Raw genomic sequence first — 20,372 nt, 5'->3', positions numbered from 1 at the left:
CACACACACAGAGGAATATTAATCAGTAATAAAAAAGAATGAAATCTTACCATTTGCAACAACACAAAAAATATATATATATATAACTAGTCTACAACTGGTTCACTCCTTTATACCATACATAAAAATAAACTCAAATGGATTAAATAACTTAAATAGAAGATCTAAAACCACAAAACTCCTAGAAGAAAACACAGGCAGTAAACTCTTTGACATCATTCTTAACAATTTTTTAGATGTGTCTCTCCAAGCAACAGCAACAAAACCTCGAGGGTAATATACTAATGAACTAAGTTATACAAAGAAAGATAAATATCCAACTTCCGGTTAAGATGGCACATAGGTAAACGTGGTACTCATCTCCTCCCAAAACCACATCAAAATTAAAACTAAGCTACAGAACAACCGTCACTCAGAACCACCTTAAATCAAACTGAATGGAAGTCCTACAACTATAAAAGTAAAGAAGGCACATTGAGACTGTCTCCAGTGTGGGGGAGGCAGCTTGAAAGGCACCAGAGACATACAGGGAAGAACTGAGTTGTTTGGCATCATGGCGAGGACTGGGGGGGGGGGGGGGGGGGGGGGCGCGCAACTTTCTCCTGGACAGACGTGCTGGTGGATGCCACTATTCCTTTGGTGAGTCCTTCCCTCACAGGGCAGGCAGAAGGCCACCATTTCTGGAACTCCAGCAAGCTGGCTCATACTGTTTGCCCCACCCTGGTGATTCCCTATACCAACTTTCAGGCCCAGCCAGGCTGTTTCCAGTGGCTTTACCATAGGCTTGTTTTGGTTCCTGCTTCAGATTTTCCTAAATGCTCTCAAATAAGCAGCATCTGGCCACAGCAAGTCCCGTAACTCTTGCTAACTGACCCCAGGCCTGGCACTAGAAGCAGCCAGCCTTGGTTCACAGCTTGGCTTGGCCTGGGGACTTCCAAGCCCACCACAAGAACTAGCCATTGGCAGATCACTTTGTAGCTTATGCCTGGTGGCCCTGGATAGAACAAAGCAGTGGCTGACCTTGCCCCAGAGCCCAAACACCCAGTGGACAGCTTCAGAACACGTCAAAGCATCACCACCCAACCACCTCCATAAATAATACACTCAAAGAATGAACTCAGGGGGTACCAGAGCTCTGCTGAGGTGAGTCTTGCTCTGTGTGGTGGGCTCTTGCACAGCTGATCATCCAAGGTAGTCAGAGGTTGGTGGTAGGTGGGCAGAGCCAGTCCTTGCTGGTGATCAGCCAGAGTAAAACCCTCCCACTGATGTGCCAACAGCAATCAAGACTCAATTACAACAGAAAGGTGTACCATCCACACGAGGGGTGCATATTGAGGGCCCAGCCGAGTGATCAAGGAGGCTGTGCCACTGGACTCTACAGGACACCTACTACAATAGGTCACCCTACGAAGCCCAGGAGACACAGAAACTCTACCTAATACATAGAAACAAACACATGGAGGCAACCAAAATAAGGAGACAAAGAAACATGTCCCAAAATAAAAGAACAGAACAAAACTCCAGGAAAAGAACTAAGCCAAATGGAGATAAGCAACCTAACAGATACAGAGTTCAAAACACTGCTTATAAAAATGTTCAATGAACTTAGTAAGGGCCTTAAGAGCCTAATAATGGACCAGTCAGAAATGAAGGAGGCACTAACTGAAATAAAGAATAATTTATAGGGAATCAGTAGTAGATTAGGTGAAGCACACCATTGATTTGGAATATAAGGAAGCAAAAAACGCCCAATCAGAACAACACCAACAAAAAAGAATAAAAAAAAATTAGGACAGTATAAGGAGCCCATGGGACAACTTCAAGTTTAGCAACATTAGCATCATGAGAGTGCCAGAAGGAGAAGACAGAGGGCAAGAATTGAAAACCTATTTGAAAAATAATGACAGAAAACTTCCCTAACTTAGTGAAGGAAACAGACATAGAAGTCCAGATAGCACAGACAGTCCCAAACAAGATGAATCCGAAGAGGTCCACACCAAGACACATCATCATCAAAATGCCAAAGGTTAAAGACAAAGAGACAATTTTAAAAGCAACAAGAAAAAAGCAGTTACCTACAACAGAGCTCCCATAAGATAGTCAGCTGATTTCTCAAAAGAAACTTTGGAGACCAGGAAGGAGTGGCAAGAAATATTTAAAGTGATGAAAAGCAAGGACCTACAACCAAGATTACTCTATTCTGCAAAGCTATCATTTAGAATCGATGGCCATATAAAATGTTTCCCAGACAAGAAAAAGCTAAAGGAGTTAATCACCACAAAACCAGTATTATATAAAATGTTGATGGGTCTTCTTGAAAGAAGATAAAAAATATATAAGCAATAAAATGGCAATAAATACATATCTATCGACAATTGAACCTGCAAACAAAATGGGTAAGCAGAACAGAAACAGACTCAGATACAGAGAATTTTTTGTTGGTTGCCAGATTGGGGGGGGGGTGGGAGGGTTTGGGTGAAAAAGATGAAGGGATTAGGAAGTACAAATTGGTTGTTAGACTGATGAACCTCAAAGGGAAGGGGAGAGATGAGGCGAGAGAGAAACCAAAGAACTTATAATGAATATATGCATAACCAAGGTACACAGATAATAGTGCTAGGAAGGCAAGGAGGGGGCGGGATTGAGGAGAAGGAGTCAAGGGGGAAAAAAGAGGGACATCTGTAATACATTCAACAATAAAGTTATGTTTTTCTTTTTTACAAAAAGATAAATACCCTATGGTTTCACTTATATGTGGAATCTGAAAAACCAAAATCAACAAAGCAAATCAGTGGCTTGCTTCAGCAGCACATATACTAAAACTAGAATGATACAGAGAAGATTAGCATGGCCCCTGTGCAAAGATAACATGCAAATTTGTGAAGCATTCCATATTTTAAGAAAACAAAGGAGAAAATGAACACATGGGACTACATCAAACTTAAAAGCTTCTGCACAGCAAAAGAAACAACCACCAAAATGAAAAGGGGTTCTATGGTAGAGCATAATTGTCAATGATACATAAGATAAAGGGTTAATTTTCAAAATATATAGAGTGCTCATACAGTTCAACAGAAGGAAGACAAAGAACCCAATTAAAAAAGGGGCAGAGGAACTCAATAGACACCTCTCCAAACAGGACATACAAATGGCTAAGAGACATATGAAGAAATGCTCAACATCATTAATTATCAGAGAGATGCAAATTAAAACAACGAGGTATCACCTCACACCTGTCAGAATGGCCGCAATCAACAAATCATCAAACAAGTGTTGGGGAGGGTGTGGAGAAAAGGGGACTCTAGTGCACTGTTGGTGGAAATGCAGACTGGTGCAGCCACTGTGGAAAACAATATGGTGTTACCTACAAAAAATTAAAAATTGAACTTCCATTTGACCCAGTGATCCCACTTTTAGGAATATAACCTAAAAAGCCTGAAACACCAATCAGAAAGAATATATGTACCCCCATGTTCATAGCAGCACTATTTACAATAGCTAAGATCTGGAAACAGCCCAAGTGTCCATCAGTAGACAAATGGATGCAAAAGCGGTGGTACATATACACAATGGAGTACTATGCAGCTGTAAGAAAGAAAGAGCTCTTATCCTTTGAGACGACACAGAGGGACCTGAAAAGTATTATCCTAAGCGAAACAAGCCAAACAGAGAAAGACAAGTATCATATGATCTCACTTATTTTTGGAACATAATGAACATAATAGTCTGAAGAACAGGGTAGTCCCAGAGACGTGGAAGTGGGGTACAGACTGATAATCCCCAGAAGAGGGGTTGCGGGAGATAAACCACAGAACTTATATGCATGTATGCATAACCAATGGACATGGACAACAAAGCTGGGAATGGGGTAGGGAGGGATGGGGAGGAGGGTGTCAATGGGGGAAAAAGGAGAAACATCTGTAACAACAACAAAAAAAATTTACCTGCTTTAAAGTAAAAAAAACAACAAAGCAAATCAGAAACAGAATAACAGATACAGAGAACAGACTGATGGTTGCCAGAGGGGAGAGCATGGGGGAGAGAGGAATGGATGAAAAGGTAAAAGAGATTAAGAGGTACAAACTTCCAGTAATAAAATAAATAGGTCACAGGGATGTAATATGCAGCACAAGGAATATAGTCAATAATACCATAATAATTTTGTATGGTGACATATGGCTGCTAGATTTATTGTGGTTGAATTCCTACATTGCACTCCTGAAACTAATGAAGTATGATATGTCAACTATACTTTAATAATAACATATATGTGAATACTTGTATAAGATTAATACTTTAAAATATTTCTTTAAGTCATTAATTACTATGGTAATTATTAGTTTACTTTGACTAGAATCTGTCCCATTAAAAGTTGAGTACAGCCGCCTGACTGCTGTGGCTCAGTGATTGAGCGTCAACCCATGCACCAAGAGGTCACTGATTCGATTCCCAGTCAGGGTACATGCCAGGTTGCGGGCTTGATCCTCCCAAGGGGTTGTGCAGGAGGCAGCCTATTGATGTTTCTCACATGGATGTTTCTATCTCTAAGAAAAAAAAATCAATGAAAACATATTTAAATAAATAAATAAATAAAAGCTGAGTACATAGTCCTGGTCGGGAGGCTCAATTTGTTGGAGCATCATCCCACACACCAAAAGATTCTGGGTTCAATTCCCAGTCAGGGAATATTTAGGCTGAGGGTTTGATACCAGGTCAGAATAGATACAGGAGGCAACCGATTGATGTTTCTCTCTCATACTGATGTTTCTCTCTCTCAAATCAATAAACAGATCCTTGGGTAAAGATTAAAAAAAAAAAAAAGTTGAGCCCTGGCCGGTTTGGCTCAGCGGTCCATCCCCTGCAGTCCAGAGAGACCCGGGTTCAGTTCCCGCAAGGGGCACATGCAGTTTGTCCCTGGCCCTGGTTGGTTGTGTGGGTGGCAGCCACTCAATGTGTCCCTTTCACGTCGATGTTTCTTTCTCTTCCTCTCTCTCCCTCCCACTCTATCTGAACAAAATATGGAAAAATGTCCTCAGGTGAGGATAAAAAAAAAAAAAAAGTTGAGTACGCAGACTTATGCTGGGAAAGCTACAGGGAACTGCAAATTTCTTTTAGCAGGCACTGGAACTGGATCAAAAGCTCCTTTGGAACAGTTTATATGCCCAACAATGAGCACCCATGAGGAGTTCCAAGCAGTAAAAATATTTAGCCAGAACAGAGGCATTAAAGGAAAATGTGGGCTGCTTCCAGAGGAGGCTAGGAAGCACAGTACATATGATATATTGGGTGAGGTCCTAGGTGATCTGAAAGAAGGAGAAACAATTACTATTTTCACCCAGAGTCTCTTCCTTAGTACTGGCAAAGCTCTGGGATGTCATTCTAGCAATGGATTCTATAATCTATAGAAATCAATAATGCACATAATTTTGGCACCAAAAATCATTTGTCCTACCCTACATCACTTACCTTCTAAAGACACCTTCAACACCAGTAATGCCCATCCCATCCACAATATCTCTGGTGAGTCTAAAAGGAACTGTTTCAGGAGTAGGAAGGATTTTACCCTGTTCAAAAGCAACTCCTATGTAAAAAACACAGTGAGGTTAGGAGGTTCCACAGCTAACTGACTTTTCTCCCAATTGACACTTTGTAGAGGCACCAAATAATTTGTCACCTATATCCCCTCACTACTACAACACACTGTATTTGATTCTATTTCTGCTCGGTGTGGCTTCCTCATCCCCACCACTGTTAGGAAGTTGACCTCAAATCGAAACATCATTAACTACTTTCTGACATAATTAGATAAATCTAGATTAAAGGGTGATTTTAAAAAATGAAGTAGTTAGCCCTGGCCAGTTTGGCTCAGCGGTTAGAGCGTCGGCCTGCGGTCCGGAGAGACCCTGGTTCGGTTCCTGCTAAGGGCACGTACCTCAGTTGCAGTTTGTCCCCGGCCCTGGTTGGTCATGAGGGTGGCAGCCACTCGATGTGTCCCTTCACGTCGATGTTTCTCTCTCTCTCTCCCTTCCTCTCTCTCCCTCCCACTCTATCTGTACAAAAAATGGAAAAATATCCTCGGGTGAGGATAAAAAAAAATGAAGTAGTTGGCCCTGGCCGGTTTTCTCAGTGGTTAGAGCGTCGGCCTGTGGTCTAGAGAAACCCGGGTTCGGTTCCCGCTAAGGGCACGTACCTCAGTTGCAGTTTGTCCCCGGCCCTGGTTGGTCATGCGGGTGGCAGCCACTTGATGTGTCCTTTTCACATCGATGTTTCTCTCTCTCTCTTTGTTCCTCTCTCTCCCTCCCACTTTACCTGAACAAAAAATGGAAAAATGTCCTTGGGTGAGGATAAAAAAAATAAAAAATAAAAATGAAGTAGTTATAAGTAGACGATAAAATGCAGAGGATCTATCTATCTATCTATCTATCTATCTGTGTGTGTGTGTGTATATGTATATTTATATTTATAAATATTTTCTTTGATCTCTTCCTAATAGAATTCAATTTTACTTTCTTAGTAAACCACTTATGTGGATTACACTGCTGAATTTCTAATTTCCTAAAACTGCACCTTCTTAGAAATCTTAAATTCTACATTCTAATCAAAGCCTTTTCTTCTACACACTTATTTTATTAAACAGTCTTCACATTCATGGAGATTGCTAGTCTGTGAGCCTCTCTTCTCTCCATACTCAACTCACAGTGCAGACTGCAAGGATGATCCCTCTCTCTAGTACCTTAAATCTTCTTGCCCCTCCACAGCTACCATTTCAAATTAAAACTTCCAACTCCAGGGGTGTTCAGGACTGCTGGAAGAAATCATATGATGGCACCATTGGCGCCAATATAAATTTAGGACGATCACTTTAGGAAAGTGATCCTTAAACTGCTGTGCATGTCTTTTTTTTTTTTTATCCTCACCCGAGGATATTTTTCCATTTTTTGTACAGATAGAGTGGGAGGGAGAGAGAGGAAGGAGAGAGAGAGAGAAACATCGACGTGAAGGGACACATCGAGTGGCTGCCACCCGCACGACCAACCAGGGCCAGGGACAAACTGCAACCGAAGTACGTGCCCTTAGCGGCAACCGAACCCGGGTCTCTCCGGACCACAGGCTGACGCTCTAACTGCTGAGCCAAACTGGCCAGGGCTGTGCATGTCTTTTTACTTATTCCTTTCTATAACTCTTGGTCTCATTTCCTTGGTACTAGTTTTAGAATTGTATTGCTCTTTTAAGGCCAACTGTCATCCCTCCAATTCTTAGCAAGTAAACATGCTTTCTATTTCTCAGAAATACCAAAATAGCAAATATAAGTTTCCTCAAATTATTTCCCTCTAGCTTTAGACTTTCCTATTAGCGCTCATCCTTTCCTCCTCTTAGCAGAAAAGCTGACAGGCCTCCAATGTAAAGCCAGCTCTATACCCCATGTACTCTGTAATTTCCCTTGCTATTTTAATTACCTTTGTCACTTTCCTGTATTTTACCAATATCTAACATATTCATGCCTCTCTCATATTAAAAAAGCAAACAAAAAATCCTCAAAACAACAACAAAAGGACCGAACGTGTGTCTCTGTCTCATCTCAGTGGCAAATGACTCTCTTATTCTCCCCCTTCCCTTCTTAACTTCCTGGGGAACAATTTCACATTCTTTGTCTAACTTCCATTCAATCCTTGTCTTTTCACAATCTCACTTCATCCATTCTATCCAAAGGTTACTTCCTAGGCCTCTAAGATTGATTAATTATTAAATGCAAAGGCCTGTTTTCGGCATTCATCTTATTTGACCTTTCTGTATCAGACACTACTAAGCATTTCTTCCTTCAAAAATTTTCTCAAGATATCCCCACCTCCAACGTTCCATGACTTGTTGGTTATTCCTCAGTTTTTCTTCTGACTCAGCTTTCCAATGTTGGCATTCCTTACAATCCCATCCTGAGTCCTCTCTGTCAAGGCTGATGTATGAGATCAGAACCTCCTCCAGTCCAGAGACGTCTACTAAAATCTATTTGTTGAAAGTTCTACATGTCATTATGCTCAATTTTTTTTCCTCTCCAATATATTAAACTGCCTACTCCACCTGTAAATCCCATTAACACCTCAAGATAATGTGCCAAACCAAACTCATTGCTTCCTTATTCTTTACAAAATCTGCTGTGTTCCTCACTAGAAACTTCAGTTATCCTGGAGGCCCCTCTCCCACGGTTTCCACATCTAATATCACTGGTGTAGGTTACTACAAAAATGTCCCCCAAATCCAATGCTCCCGTCTTTACAAATGTAGTCTAAATCTTCATTCTCTTGTCTACACTATTATTAATACCCACTAGGCTTGTCTTACTGCTGCCAATACTGCTCCCAAATTATCCTTCCAATAATCAAATGTAATCACATCCTGCCCAAATATATCTTCATTTACTTTCCATTGTTTAACAGATTAAAGATGAAACTTCTTAGCTTGGCTTTTTACAGCCTAGGAGCAATCTCTCTCTCAGGCTACTCAATCACATGCAATCTTTACTTTGGTACACTGAATGCCTCCCCATTCCAACTGCTTCGTCTTCATCATCCCTCCTTTCACATCTGCTCTATCCTCAGTCCGGATTACCCTTCCTTCCTTTCTTTAAGACTTGGCTCAAATGCCATGTCTTCTAATAAATCTTACTCATTGTCCAGCACCACTGTGTTTATGCTTTCTTTAAAAAACAGTATTTAGCCCTGGCCCGTTTGGCTCAGCGGTTGGAGCGTTGGCCTGTGGACCAGAGAGTCCCGGGTTCGGTTCCTGCTAGGGGCACATACCAAAAAAAACAAAAACAAAAAAAAAACAGTATTTATTGCTTTGGGATATCTATCTCCCTCATACTTGTAATATCCTGGGAGGAAAACAACATTTCTTGATGACTAAATATTTATTAAACAAAATAAAAATATGTATCTTTTATTACTTACCTAAATCTATATGTACAAGTTCTGCTGACTGTTCATTTATCAAGATATTCTGTACATGTCTATCACCAAGTCCAAGTATGTAACCAACTGGGGGGGAAAAAACAACCTGAAATCACTATCATCTATTTCTAGTAATATATGTAGCCATAATTTCAATTATTATCACTGACTCTACATAATTTTTAAGTAGCCTAGGCTTTTTAGCCTACTTAAGGAAATCATGTACATAACCGGCCACTGTAAATTAAAGTAAAATCTCCCCAGCTATTTTCATTTACACAGCATTGTACAAATTCTAGATGATTTGCTAAAGAGTATTTCCTTTGCTAATAAAGCACACATTTTAAAATACCAGTACTTCGACAATGGTGTGGTTAAAGTTGAGACCATTATTCACCAGGGCCAAATCAGGGCATTATATGTATTCATATATATTCATTGAGTAACCTATGAGTAAATTCTTCATTCTTCAGTGAAACTTCCTTCTGTTTGATTATATTTAACATAAATTAATCATTAATTCATTTAATCAGGTATATGTTAGAAAAAAAAAACTGCACTTCTATTTTTAAGACATATTGTAACATGCCTTAAATTGCCTTTAATCTAAAGACAGACACAAGGCAGTGTTACAGAAGACACCACACAGGGATTCAGGGTGCCTGAGTGCCTGGCTCACTCTGTCATTAACTGGGCCTTTCTTGTTTACAACCTAAATTAGTTGAATCAGATTAATAATTCTCAGTGTAGAAAAGAAGAGGGTTTCACAATCACCTACAACTTTTTCAAAACATACATGCCTTGCCTTCCTGGGGTATGGAACCTGGGTGACGGAGGAAGTGGTCCTCACTTAAAAAAACAGTCGACTAAAAGATCTCTAATGTTCCTGTTAGTTCTCATACTCCAAGATTTTGTTCACTGCCCTATCTTGCTATTCCAATCTCTTACAAATAAAAACAAAGTCAACATATACATTGTACACTGATTATTTAACTATATATCATTATTTCTATTCCCAAAACAAAATTCTGTTAAACAGAATCAATCATTGGGTGATAATATTATGGTATTATTATAGAGGTTCTGCACAAAGAATAATAATAATTAAAGGAAATAACTTACATGCAGTTATCATGGGTTTTATTATTCTCCAAAGAAGATTATATAGTGAATTCAGGAAGAGAAAATAAACAATACCCACTATTAAACAAACAAGAATAACTAGTCTTATTTCCCTACCTTGGGGTAGGAGAATTCTCTCCTGCAAAAACTAAGAACTACAATTAGAAGCTAAGAATCAGGATGAACAAGAAACTCAATGATCTAATGATGGAGACAGTTTAGTTGACAACAACCATCAACACCATCATCCCCTGCAACTAAGAATGTAGGAAGTGCTGAATCTACTAAAATGTATAAAATTACCAATGGAAGAAGTAGCCACACTGCGAGTATAAGCCAATCGTTTCTCAAACCAAACTGCTGGGTCCAAGAATTTTTCCATGCAGAAGTAACGGAAAACTGGTTGAAATTTCTGACAAATATCCATGAAGGTTTCATACTTCTCTTCATAAGACTTCTTTTGCACATCCTTTAAATAGATCAAATATAAAATTATTTTCTCAATATTGTGTTCAACTAATTTAAGTCCAGTAAGTGTCTATATGAAAAATAGTATGATAGACATAGAGGCCATAAAAAGATAAAATATCTTTACTCACAAGAAGCTAACTGGTCAGGGAAGCAACTAGTAATAAATTCTAATCCCTTTAGGGTTTTCATGTTAATATTAGTGGAAGGAAGTACACCAACAGTGACAGTCTTTAAGTAAACTGTAACTTGCATGATCCTGTAATCTAGGTGGAAGTAAACACAAAAATGACAAAGGTAGCTCCAGATAGTCTTAGGTGGTATCACAGCACTATCGGTAGGACAGGAAACAGAGAAAAGGAGGAAGAATAGAAGAATCACTAATGGATGGCAAAGCAGCTGACACATCTCAGATCTGTCCTCTAACATCTTCTCACTATACAGTATAATACTTTATTGAAGCAAAGCTTGTCTACTTCAATGGGCTCAATTCTCATCTATGTGCTGATGACTTCCAAACCTCTACCTTTGCCCAGGACATCTTTATTAAGCTCCGGTTTGATGTGCTTCTCTAACTGCCCACTAAACATCTCACTGGGCTCACTTCCAAGTCCAAACTAATCTACCTTATAAACTCTGACAAAACTCAATTACTTCTATTTCTTGACACAGTAAATAGCCTTTCCATTCACCCCATCACCCTAACCAGAAAACTGGGTGCCACCGATAACTCTTTTTCACCAATCCCACTTCTAATCAGCAACAAAATCCTGATGTTCTGCCTACTTAATAATTCTCATATGTACCCTGTATTCTTCATTCCTGCTGTTGTGTGTCCTAGTTCAGATCCCCTGCCTCATGCCTCTAGTCGGATTTTTCAAAAATATAACCCACAGTGCTGTCAATTATCTTTCTAAAATACAATCCTGATATTAATATTCTTCTCAAGGGTTCTTTATTGCCTATAGGATAAAAGGCAAATTTCTTACCGTATCATAAAGCAAATCTCCATTTTTCAACTAAGGACTACTACTCCAATCTCCTATCTGTTCCTCAAAGACTAAGCCTATGCTATTTTTAACTGTGTGTGCATGGCTCCTTCTCTTTGCTTGTATCTTCTGCTTGCAAGACAAATTCATTTACAAAATTTGGCCCAAACACCATCTCTTCCATGAAACCTTTCTTGAATCTGATTCACTCTACTCCCCCATCTCAGGTGGAACTAACCACTTCCTCCTCTGTGCCTACACTGTACCCTGAACAATAAAAGGAAAAGTGGATGTTAGAGATGGCGAGACAAGGTTCAAATCCTTGCTCTATCATTAGCTCACTGACCTTAGGCAAGTAAAATCCTCTGCATTTCTTTTCATCTTTCAATAGGATAAGTACAATGATTAGTCATAACACCTGTGAAATTTCAGACTTGTGGAATCTCACTTGGCAGAGGCATTCAGTAAGTACTGCTGATTAAGTAAATGTCAGACCAAATGGCCAGTGTAATGTGACAAGTGTCTTAGAAGTTCTCTATATGAGTAGCATATAAAAATGATTTCATAACGTGTTTTTGGTTTTAATGTTTTGTTAAGAATTAGCATACATTGAAAAATGTTACATTTCTCATCAAACAAGGGTTGACATTACATAGTTTAAAAACCTTCCTTTTCCACTCATGCACCCTTTTGTTCTGGTGAGCTTACTTTCTTTTACTTAGCATGATTAATAATTACCTTCTGAAAGTAAAACATTTTGAATTCTATAATATTTGATAACAATCAGCTTTAGTGAGCTATTAAACAATCTTGCAATAATTCATACTTTTGAGCGTCACTTACCATCATTTTCTTTTGGCACTGATAGGCACTGATATCCTTTGGCCTGTATCTTCTATGAGCACCATGCTCATCGTTAACAAGAAATTCACCAATAGGAATAGTTCCTGTGCACCATTCAAGAACACCACTTCGCTGAGAAAGGGGAACCACCTGGAGTTATAGATTAAATATTTTTTGATTATGGAAGGGCATTAAACAATATGTGACAAGTATTCAACTATCAGAGTTGTTGTGAAACATTTTTTCCAAGTTGTATTACTATGTCTCTGTCCATAGGAGACAAAGCTCCTTGGAGGAAAGCAACCAAAAACATTCTTATGATGAAAGTGTGCCCTGGCCAGTTTTGCTCAGTGGTTAGAGCGTCGGCCTGCGGTCCAGAGAGACCCGGGTTCGGTTCCCACTAAGGACGCGTACCTTGGGTGCAGTTTGATCCCGGCTCTGGATGGTTCATGAGGGTGGCAACCACTCGATGTGTCCCTTTCACATCGATGTTTCTCTCTCTCTCTCTTTTCCTCTCTCTCCCTCCCACTCTATCTGAACAAAAAATAGAATAATGTCCTCGGGTGAGGATAAAAAAAAAAAGATCAAAGTGTAACATTTCCTAGCCTGCTGCTCAGACTTCTAAGGACCCGCTCATCTTTTAGTCTCCATGATTCCCGTGAGAAGTCAATCCTGTTAATGACACTCTTCATCACCTGTACTGAGCCATGATTAGTTTGTCCCATTTGGATGAGGAATTAACCTTGCTTTCCTTATACTTTTAATATCAAACAAGTTTGAAGAATTTCACTTTGGAAAATATTGAATGCATTCTCAGTTTTAGAATACCAAATAACTGTTGCTTTAGAGTCTTGTTAGTTTCACCAAGAGACAATGTATTACTAAACAAAAAATGAGCAATTTTACTGGGAAGATTAAAAACTATGACATATTATAAATGGAAAACCTATTTGAAAAAATAATTACAGAAAGCTTCCTTAACGTGGTGAAGGAACCAGACATACAAGTCCAGGAAGCACAGATTTCCAAACAAGATGAACCCAAAAGGGCCCACACCAAAGCACATCATAATCAAAATGCGAAAGGTTAAAGACAAAGGGAGGATCTTAAAAGCAGCAAGAAAAAGGCAGTTAGTTACCTACAAGGGAGTTCCCATAAGACTATGAGATGATTTCTCAAAAGAAACTTTGTAGGCCAAAAGAAGTGGCAAGAAATATTCAAATTGATGAAAAGCAAGGACCTATAACCAAAATTACACTATCCTGCAAAGCTATCATTTAGAATCAATGGATATATAAAGAGTTTCCCGTTCTCACTTTTGCTATTGCTTTAATAAAATTAACTGTGCTTTGCTAAATCTTCCTGCCGTGCTCTCAAATTCCTTCCTGTTCTGAGACAAGAAGCTGGATTGACTGAGGCCTCCCTTGGCCTTCCCAGATGCCACCTGGCATCAGGTACTCTTATCCTCTGACCCAACAATGCAACTTCTGAAAATGTATCCTACAAATTGACCTGCATATATATGAAAAATTATGTGTTCAAGGTTATTCATCGCAACAGAGCATTGTCTTCAACAGCAGAAGACTAACGAACGACACATATGCCCACTTTATACAATAAGGACTTTTATAATAACCATGTAACACAGAAAATGCAGCTCTTAAAAGATAAGAAAGACATTTATAATATACTGTTAAATTTTAAAAAAAAGATATGTTGTCTTTTCTTTAAGAAAAGGGGGAAATATGGAAATATATTCATATATCTATTTGCATAAAGCTGGAAACAAATTAAAAGGTTACTTATAGGAGTAAGGGGGAAGGGAAGAGAAATTGGTAGGATTCAGGGCTGTCTTTTCATATCTTTTTCTATTATTGGATTTTTGAACCATGCAAACCTATTACCTAGTCAAAAACTAACAAATTTAAATTTTTAAAAGCCTATTTTATGTGCTACAGTCTCCACTGACTCAGCATTTTCTTTAAAGTATTTTATACCAGAAATAAGCAAAATGGTTAAACATAAGAAAAAAACCTTTAGTTGATTACCAGAAACATCTAACTGCAGTTTACATTAATGAGTTCTTAAAAAAAAAAGAAAGAAAGCCCTGCCTGATTTGGCTTAGTGTTGCAGCTCACTGTCCTTAGAATCCAATAAAGAAAAATAACTTGTCTTTGAGCTGCCCTAATTAACAACCTCAGGGACAGCAAGATGAACAATGGGGAATGTTATAGATAGCATTAGCCCCATAAAAATTAACCAGAATTTGACTTTCACTGGGAATTTGAAAAGCAATATCCTTCAGGAAAAGGGAGGACAGAAACGGCCCCAAGGCCAGAGTGTCCTGCATGCTCTGTAAAGAAACTGATAGGGCGCTGGCCGGTTTGGCTCAGCGGTTAGAGTGTCGGCCTGCGGTCCAGAGAGACCCGGGTTAGGTTCCCGCTAAGGGCATGTACCTCGGTTGCAGTTTGTCCTGGGCCCTGGTTGGTCGTGTGGGTGGCAGTCACTCGATGTGTCTCTTTCACGTCGATGTTTCTCTCTCTCTCCTCCTCTCTCTCCCTCCCACTCTATCTGAGCAAAAAACGAAAAAGTGTCCTAGGGTGAGGATAAAAAAAAAAAAGAAACTGCAGCTCCCTTTACCCCATAAAACTGTAACTGTTAAACATATATGTATTGCACCTGACTAACAGCTGATATCCGTCTCGAATTTGTTAGTTTTTAAAACCTAGATAATAGAATGTATAGCAGAATAGATATATGCTGACCCAGTTCACCCAGTTCCCTTTCGCCTCAGCTCCCTCCCACCTCCATTCCCTCCTGCTTATCGCTAACTGCCTCCGCTTCTGTACACGCAGCTTGCTTGCTCTGCTAAACTCTTGAATGACCCCTGCCCTATATAAGCAACCCTCCCCCTGAGCACAGGGCTGCAGTTCTCCTCTGTGTAGGTTGGCTGCAGTCCCTGCGCAGGTAATAAAGCATCCCCCAAAACTGAAAAATTGAGTCTGAGTGTGGTTGATCTCCTGGGTTACAACATTTGGAGGCCCCAGCGAGATCGTCCAGCGAGGTCCCCCTTTTCTGTGGGGTCGACCTCCTCAGACTACACGGAGGGCTGCCTCCTCGCCCTCGGCACCTACATTCGTTCTAGCTTTCGATTCGTCTAATTCGGACTAGGACTTCGGCCTCGAGGATCTGGGTAAGGGATTTCCCCTTCCATCTGTTTTCTGTTTCGGTAGCTCCGGAGCGATCTGGGATTGTTGCGGGCGGGACACCGCTTAACCACACTTCCCTCTCAGGGTCGGGACGCCAACTCCTTACCTGGGAAACCAGTCGGTTTCCATCTGGCACTTTCGGGTGCGTCTGTTCTGAAATTAGTATTTTATGTCTTGACCGCGGTTGTCTGTCTATTTGTGTTCCGTGTTCTCTGCTGCTCTGTTTTGCTTTCGGTAGGATGGGATAGGGACCGTCAACGCCCCATACCCCCCTTGAATGCATTCTTGCTAATATTTCTGACTTTTCTAGGAGATCCCGAGGCTACAGAACACCAGCCGATCCTGGGGTCCTCCGGACCCTCTGTGAATTCGAGTGGCCAACATTCCGCGTTGATTGGCCATCCGAAGGGATTTTTGACTTGAGTCTTTTGTTTGCTGTGCAGTCCGTGTGTATGGGGTTCCCCACCCCGATCAAAGGGTATACATTAATATTTAGATTGACATAACTACTGACAAACCCAATTATATTAAGAAATGTCAGTGTCCGGAGGTTCAAATGAAAGGAAAAGTTTTGTTAACAATGCCTCAGCCTGCCCTGAAGGACAGTTAACTCCTCCCAGCCCCCGAGGAAATTCTATCCCATCCTTCAGGACCCCCTTGAGGATATACTAAAATGTCAATTAAACTGAGTTTGCCTACTTTGGGTTCTTATTACAGAAAAGCTAGAAGATGAATTTAGATATGTTATGATCTATTGATTCAAAAAATGTCTATTGAAAATATGAATATATTTACTAATCAGAGGAATGTTAATTACTTGTACTTGTCAAAAAAAGAAAAAATATTCAACGTTTCTAAAAATTAAAAGTTCAGATTAGGTTAAAAAGAAATTATATAGTTTTGATAAAAGAAAATATAAGTTAAAAATATATATTTTTAAAAATTGTTCTAAAACTGGTTATTTCTGACTGGATAAAAAGGTTTATGAAAGTTAAAAGATTTGTTAAGGGAAATCTTAGAAAGAAATTATAAATAAAATAAATAATAAATTTAATAAGATAAAGAAATCTAAAATAAATTAATATAGAATTTATTTGGTTCTTTTTCAGCCTGTTAAAAGGGAAAAACATGTTTTCCCAATATTTTCCTGGGAAGCAAAAGTTATATATATTATTAAAATGGTTTTATGTTATGTTAATCAAGTACTTGATTCCTTAAAAAGCCATGATTTAAATCATAAGAACTGAAGTTCACTGACCTATGTTTATGTTTAACATTTGTCATTGTCACTTTAAATGAATAAATAATTGAATACTATTTAATAATAATAATACTATATAATCTTTTGGTCAAATATGTTTGACAACCTTTCCAGGATTCGAATTTTAAGAAACTTTTTCTTGACCTGGAATTAGTTTTGAGTCATTCCAATAAGACCTGGAATTCCTCAAAGATTTGTGTTCTCTCCTTATAAAAGGAAATCAAATCAGTGCAGATAGCTTAACACAGTCTGTTTCCTCACTGGAGTATGGATAAGAGGACAACACACTCCAAATGCAAGAGCATACACACTACTAAGAGTGATTATTTGTTCACTTAGCAGATGCATAGATGCCTCTTATATGTGGGTCTCTGCTAATGCTGTGGGTTATGCAAACAGTCCTCACTTTAAAGGGGTATATAATATAAGATATTTTATAAAGTCATGCTTGGATTATTTAAAGAAAGAACATAATTAAGCCCCAGAGGCCTGAAGATCAAGCTCTTTTTGGTTTAACTAAGAAAGTTTTTTCTTTCATGGTGCGATAATGTACTCACATGTAAATAGAAAAAATAAAAAAAATAAATCTGAGCTATGGTTACTATAGCATGAATAAAATGATACCTTTAATATACTTGGGTCTCCACCTGAGAAGGGCTTTATGAAAAGAAAATTATAAAAATAATAAAGATTTAAGGTTTATAAATGATGGAAAATAAAAACTGACATAAAGGAATAAAAAAAGATGATGATTCTTTGCCGCTTTCTCCTGCCTTGTCGGCAGGGCAGGCTTCTCTCAGAGCCTCAGTTGCTGTGTCCCCTGTGTATAGGGGGACCCAATGTCTGAATAGATAGGGATGTATTTGGATTACTAGCTTCTTTATAATGAGGTTTCAATGCCTCTCTGCAAGGCTTAATAATATTCTCACAGGCAAACTGTTTAACCATTGAAATGCCAGCCCGGGCTGCTCATCCACAGCGGGTTTGACAGCAACTAATTTCCAACAGGCTTCTCTGAAATTTAGGGATCCCAGGCACGGATACGAAATTCTCTTAGAGAGTTAAAAAACACTCTGCCCCATGTAAACAATGTTAAGACATTGCTCCCCTTTCTTGTGTCCTTTTGTAAACCTAGGGTCAGAGGAAATGTTCCCATTCCTCTGCCCACGGTAGGACCCAAATACTGTTGGGGGAAGGGCTTCCTTAGAACACTTTTCACCGTGTTCTCCTGTTAGGCCTATTGGCCCAATTGGCTGAATTAGCAAAGGTAGTAATAGCAGCCTTAAGAGAAACAGGGCACATAGAATAGGGTCACCCTAAGAAGGGAAATATGAGGAAGCGTCAGGACCACAGGCCTAGGTCCCAGTTAGGGATAGAAAAGACAAAGACAAAATCAGGTATAGAAGAACAAAATAAAAAGCCATGCTTAATTTAGGAAAATGACAGGGCTAGGGCTCCTTCCAACTGAGCCCTCTGGAACCCAGAATAATACTAAATAATAGGGGATTAACTGGTTAGTTTCCTGGTAGACACTGGTGCAGCAGACTCAGTCTTGACCAAGCCAATAGGACCCTACCCTACCCCTGGACTTCAAAGAGGACCATAGATCTTGGGAAAATACTGTAACTCATTTGTTTCTGTTCCTGCCGGAGTGCCCATACCCCCTACTCAGACGTGATCTCCTCCAGAGATCATTTAATTGCTGGCCACTGCCACTCCAGGCCAGCCCCTGCATCAAGTTCCCCAAGACGTTGGCCGTCAATCCTGCCAGCCTGCCTTCAGATGATGACCCGGAGTAACCTCTGCAGGACGGCCTGGAGGCAATCGACACTGCAGAAAGCCGCCCAGACCTCAGGGCTGACCCACTGCCATCATCAGATGAGGTATTGTTCACGGACGGGAGTAACTATGTCCAGGAAGATATCAGGTATGCCGGGGCAGCAGAAGTAACTCTGGACCATGTCATTAAGTAGGGGAACTTCAGCCCGATAGACTGAACTCATAGCCCTAATCCAGGCTCTCTGATGAGACAAGGGGAAACCATGCTGCAAATAAGGAAGATCGACGTGTGGCCCTAAAACCAGTGGGGACCTCTCCAGATATCAGTTACCACACCAAACCCAAGTTCACCTCTGATTCCTACTTACACTGGGTCAGAAAATGACTTAACTGAGCAGAAACAAGTCATAAAGAAAATCAACGAATAACAGACACTGCCTGCTGGGAGATTGTTGGTCCCAGAGGCTCTAGGTCAGACTTTAGTCAACCAGCTGCACCAGCCTACCCTCTTAGGTTACACCAAGCTTACTAAACTCCTGGGAGGCAGATAATGTCCAATAAGGTCACAGGGAAAGGGAAAAGATAGAAGGAAGCAGGAATATATAGGTCTAAATAGGGAGGAAAAGAAAAAGGCTAGGGGATGTGCAGACAACAGATAGACTGAGCAAGCTCTTAGGTTCATGTCAGGGGAGGGACTAGAAAAGGCTCAGAGTCAACAAGCTGAAGAAGGATTATGCAGAGAAAGTAAAAAGATTAAAAAAAAAAAAGGGACATACATATTACAGGAAGACAGGACAGTGGAGGAATACTCAAGAAGGGAAGAAGATAGGACACTGAGAGGGGAGAGCTTGCCCCTAGTAATAGAATAACAGTCTGGGATATAGTAAAGGGAGTAACAGGTTTAGGCTACTCTTAGCCCTTAGATCAGACAACGACCCCGCCTTAATAGCAAAGATATCACAGGATATCTCTAAGGCATTAAATATAAATTAAAAGCTTTATTGTACTTACTGCCCACAGAGTTCCAGGCAGATAAAGCACATAAACAGGACTTTAGAAACCGGTGAAAACTGGACCACTCTGCTCCCCTCGCCCTGCAGTTCTTGCAGGCTCTGCAGTCTGCCCAGAGGCCATCCATAAACACACTGTGATGCCCTGCCTGTGCCCACCTCAGACTCTGTGCACCCTTTCCAGCCAGGGACTCGATGTAAATAAAGAAATTCACCATCCAAGGACTAACTCTGGCCTAGAAGGGACCATACACTGTCATCCTGCCTTCACCAACGGCTATCAAGGTCAACGGCATCCCGGTCTAGCTGCATCATTCCTGGTTGAAGGCAGAAAAAGCAGAATAAACGGTGCAGACCTCTCCAGATCCCTTAAAAATAAGACTCTTACGTTTATCGGGACTCTAATTTTTCTGATTATAACTGTACAGGGGAATCTTTATAGATCTAGACCGCAGTAGAACTGGGTACTTAAAAATAAAATATTGGAAGAAATCTTAAGAAATGTCAACCACAAGATGGTCTATGTGCAGCCTTAGGCGAAATCTGCTATTTCTATGCCAACCATTCAGGTATAATCAGACAGTGCATCCAAATTTTAGGACAAAGACTTAAACTAAGAGAAGAAGAACAGGCCTCCCATAATTGGTATGAAAACTTATTTAATTAGTCACCATGGCTAACATCCCTGATTTCAGCTATAGCAGGGCCCCTACTGTTATTATTAATCGGAATAACTTGTAACCCAT

At 40.0% G+C, this 20,372-nt stretch overlaps 1 protein-coding gene and 1 non-coding gene across 12 annotated transcripts in view; one reads left to right on the top strand and one right to left on the bottom strand.

Moving 5' to 3' along the window:
• The window catches only part of ATM (ATM serine/threonine kinase), a 160,403-nt gene that overhangs the window by 5,997 nt on the left and 134,034 nt on the right, over nt 1-20,372 (bottom strand). For 8 of the 11 annotated variants that reach the window (XM_036259999.1, XM_036260004.1, XM_036260005.1 and 5 more), the window contains 4 exons: nt 12,368-12,517; nt 10,371-10,536; nt 8,946-9,032; nt 5,467-5,581 (listed from right to left, as the gene is read on the bottom strand). In XM_036259999.1, coding sequence (XP_036115892.1) covers nt 5,467-5,581; nt 8,946-9,032; nt 10,371-10,536; nt 12,368-12,517 — 518 coding nt within the window. Of the gene's footprint in view, nt 1-5,466; nt 5,582-7,846; nt 8,002-8,945; nt 9,033-10,370; nt 10,537-12,367; nt 12,518-20,372 lie in introns of those variants that run through there. The other 3 variants (XR_004959324.1, XM_036260000.1, XM_036260006.1) reach the window with 3 other exon arrangements.
• LOC118629111 lies at nt 2,797-2,899 on the top strand. The gene has a single exon (XR_004959360.1). It is a non-coding gene; the product is annotated as a U6 spliceosomal RNA (small nuclear RNA).

This window comes from Molossus molossus, unplaced genomic scaffold (assembly GCF_014108415.1).
Source record: "Molossus molossus isolate mMolMol1 unplaced genomic scaffold, mMolMol1.p scaffold_m16_p_13, whole genome shotgun sequence".
Lineage (NCBI taxonomy): Eukaryota > Metazoa > Chordata > Mammalia > Chiroptera > Molossidae > Molossus > Molossus molossus.
This window is presented reverse-complemented; position numbering and strand designations above follow the sequence as displayed.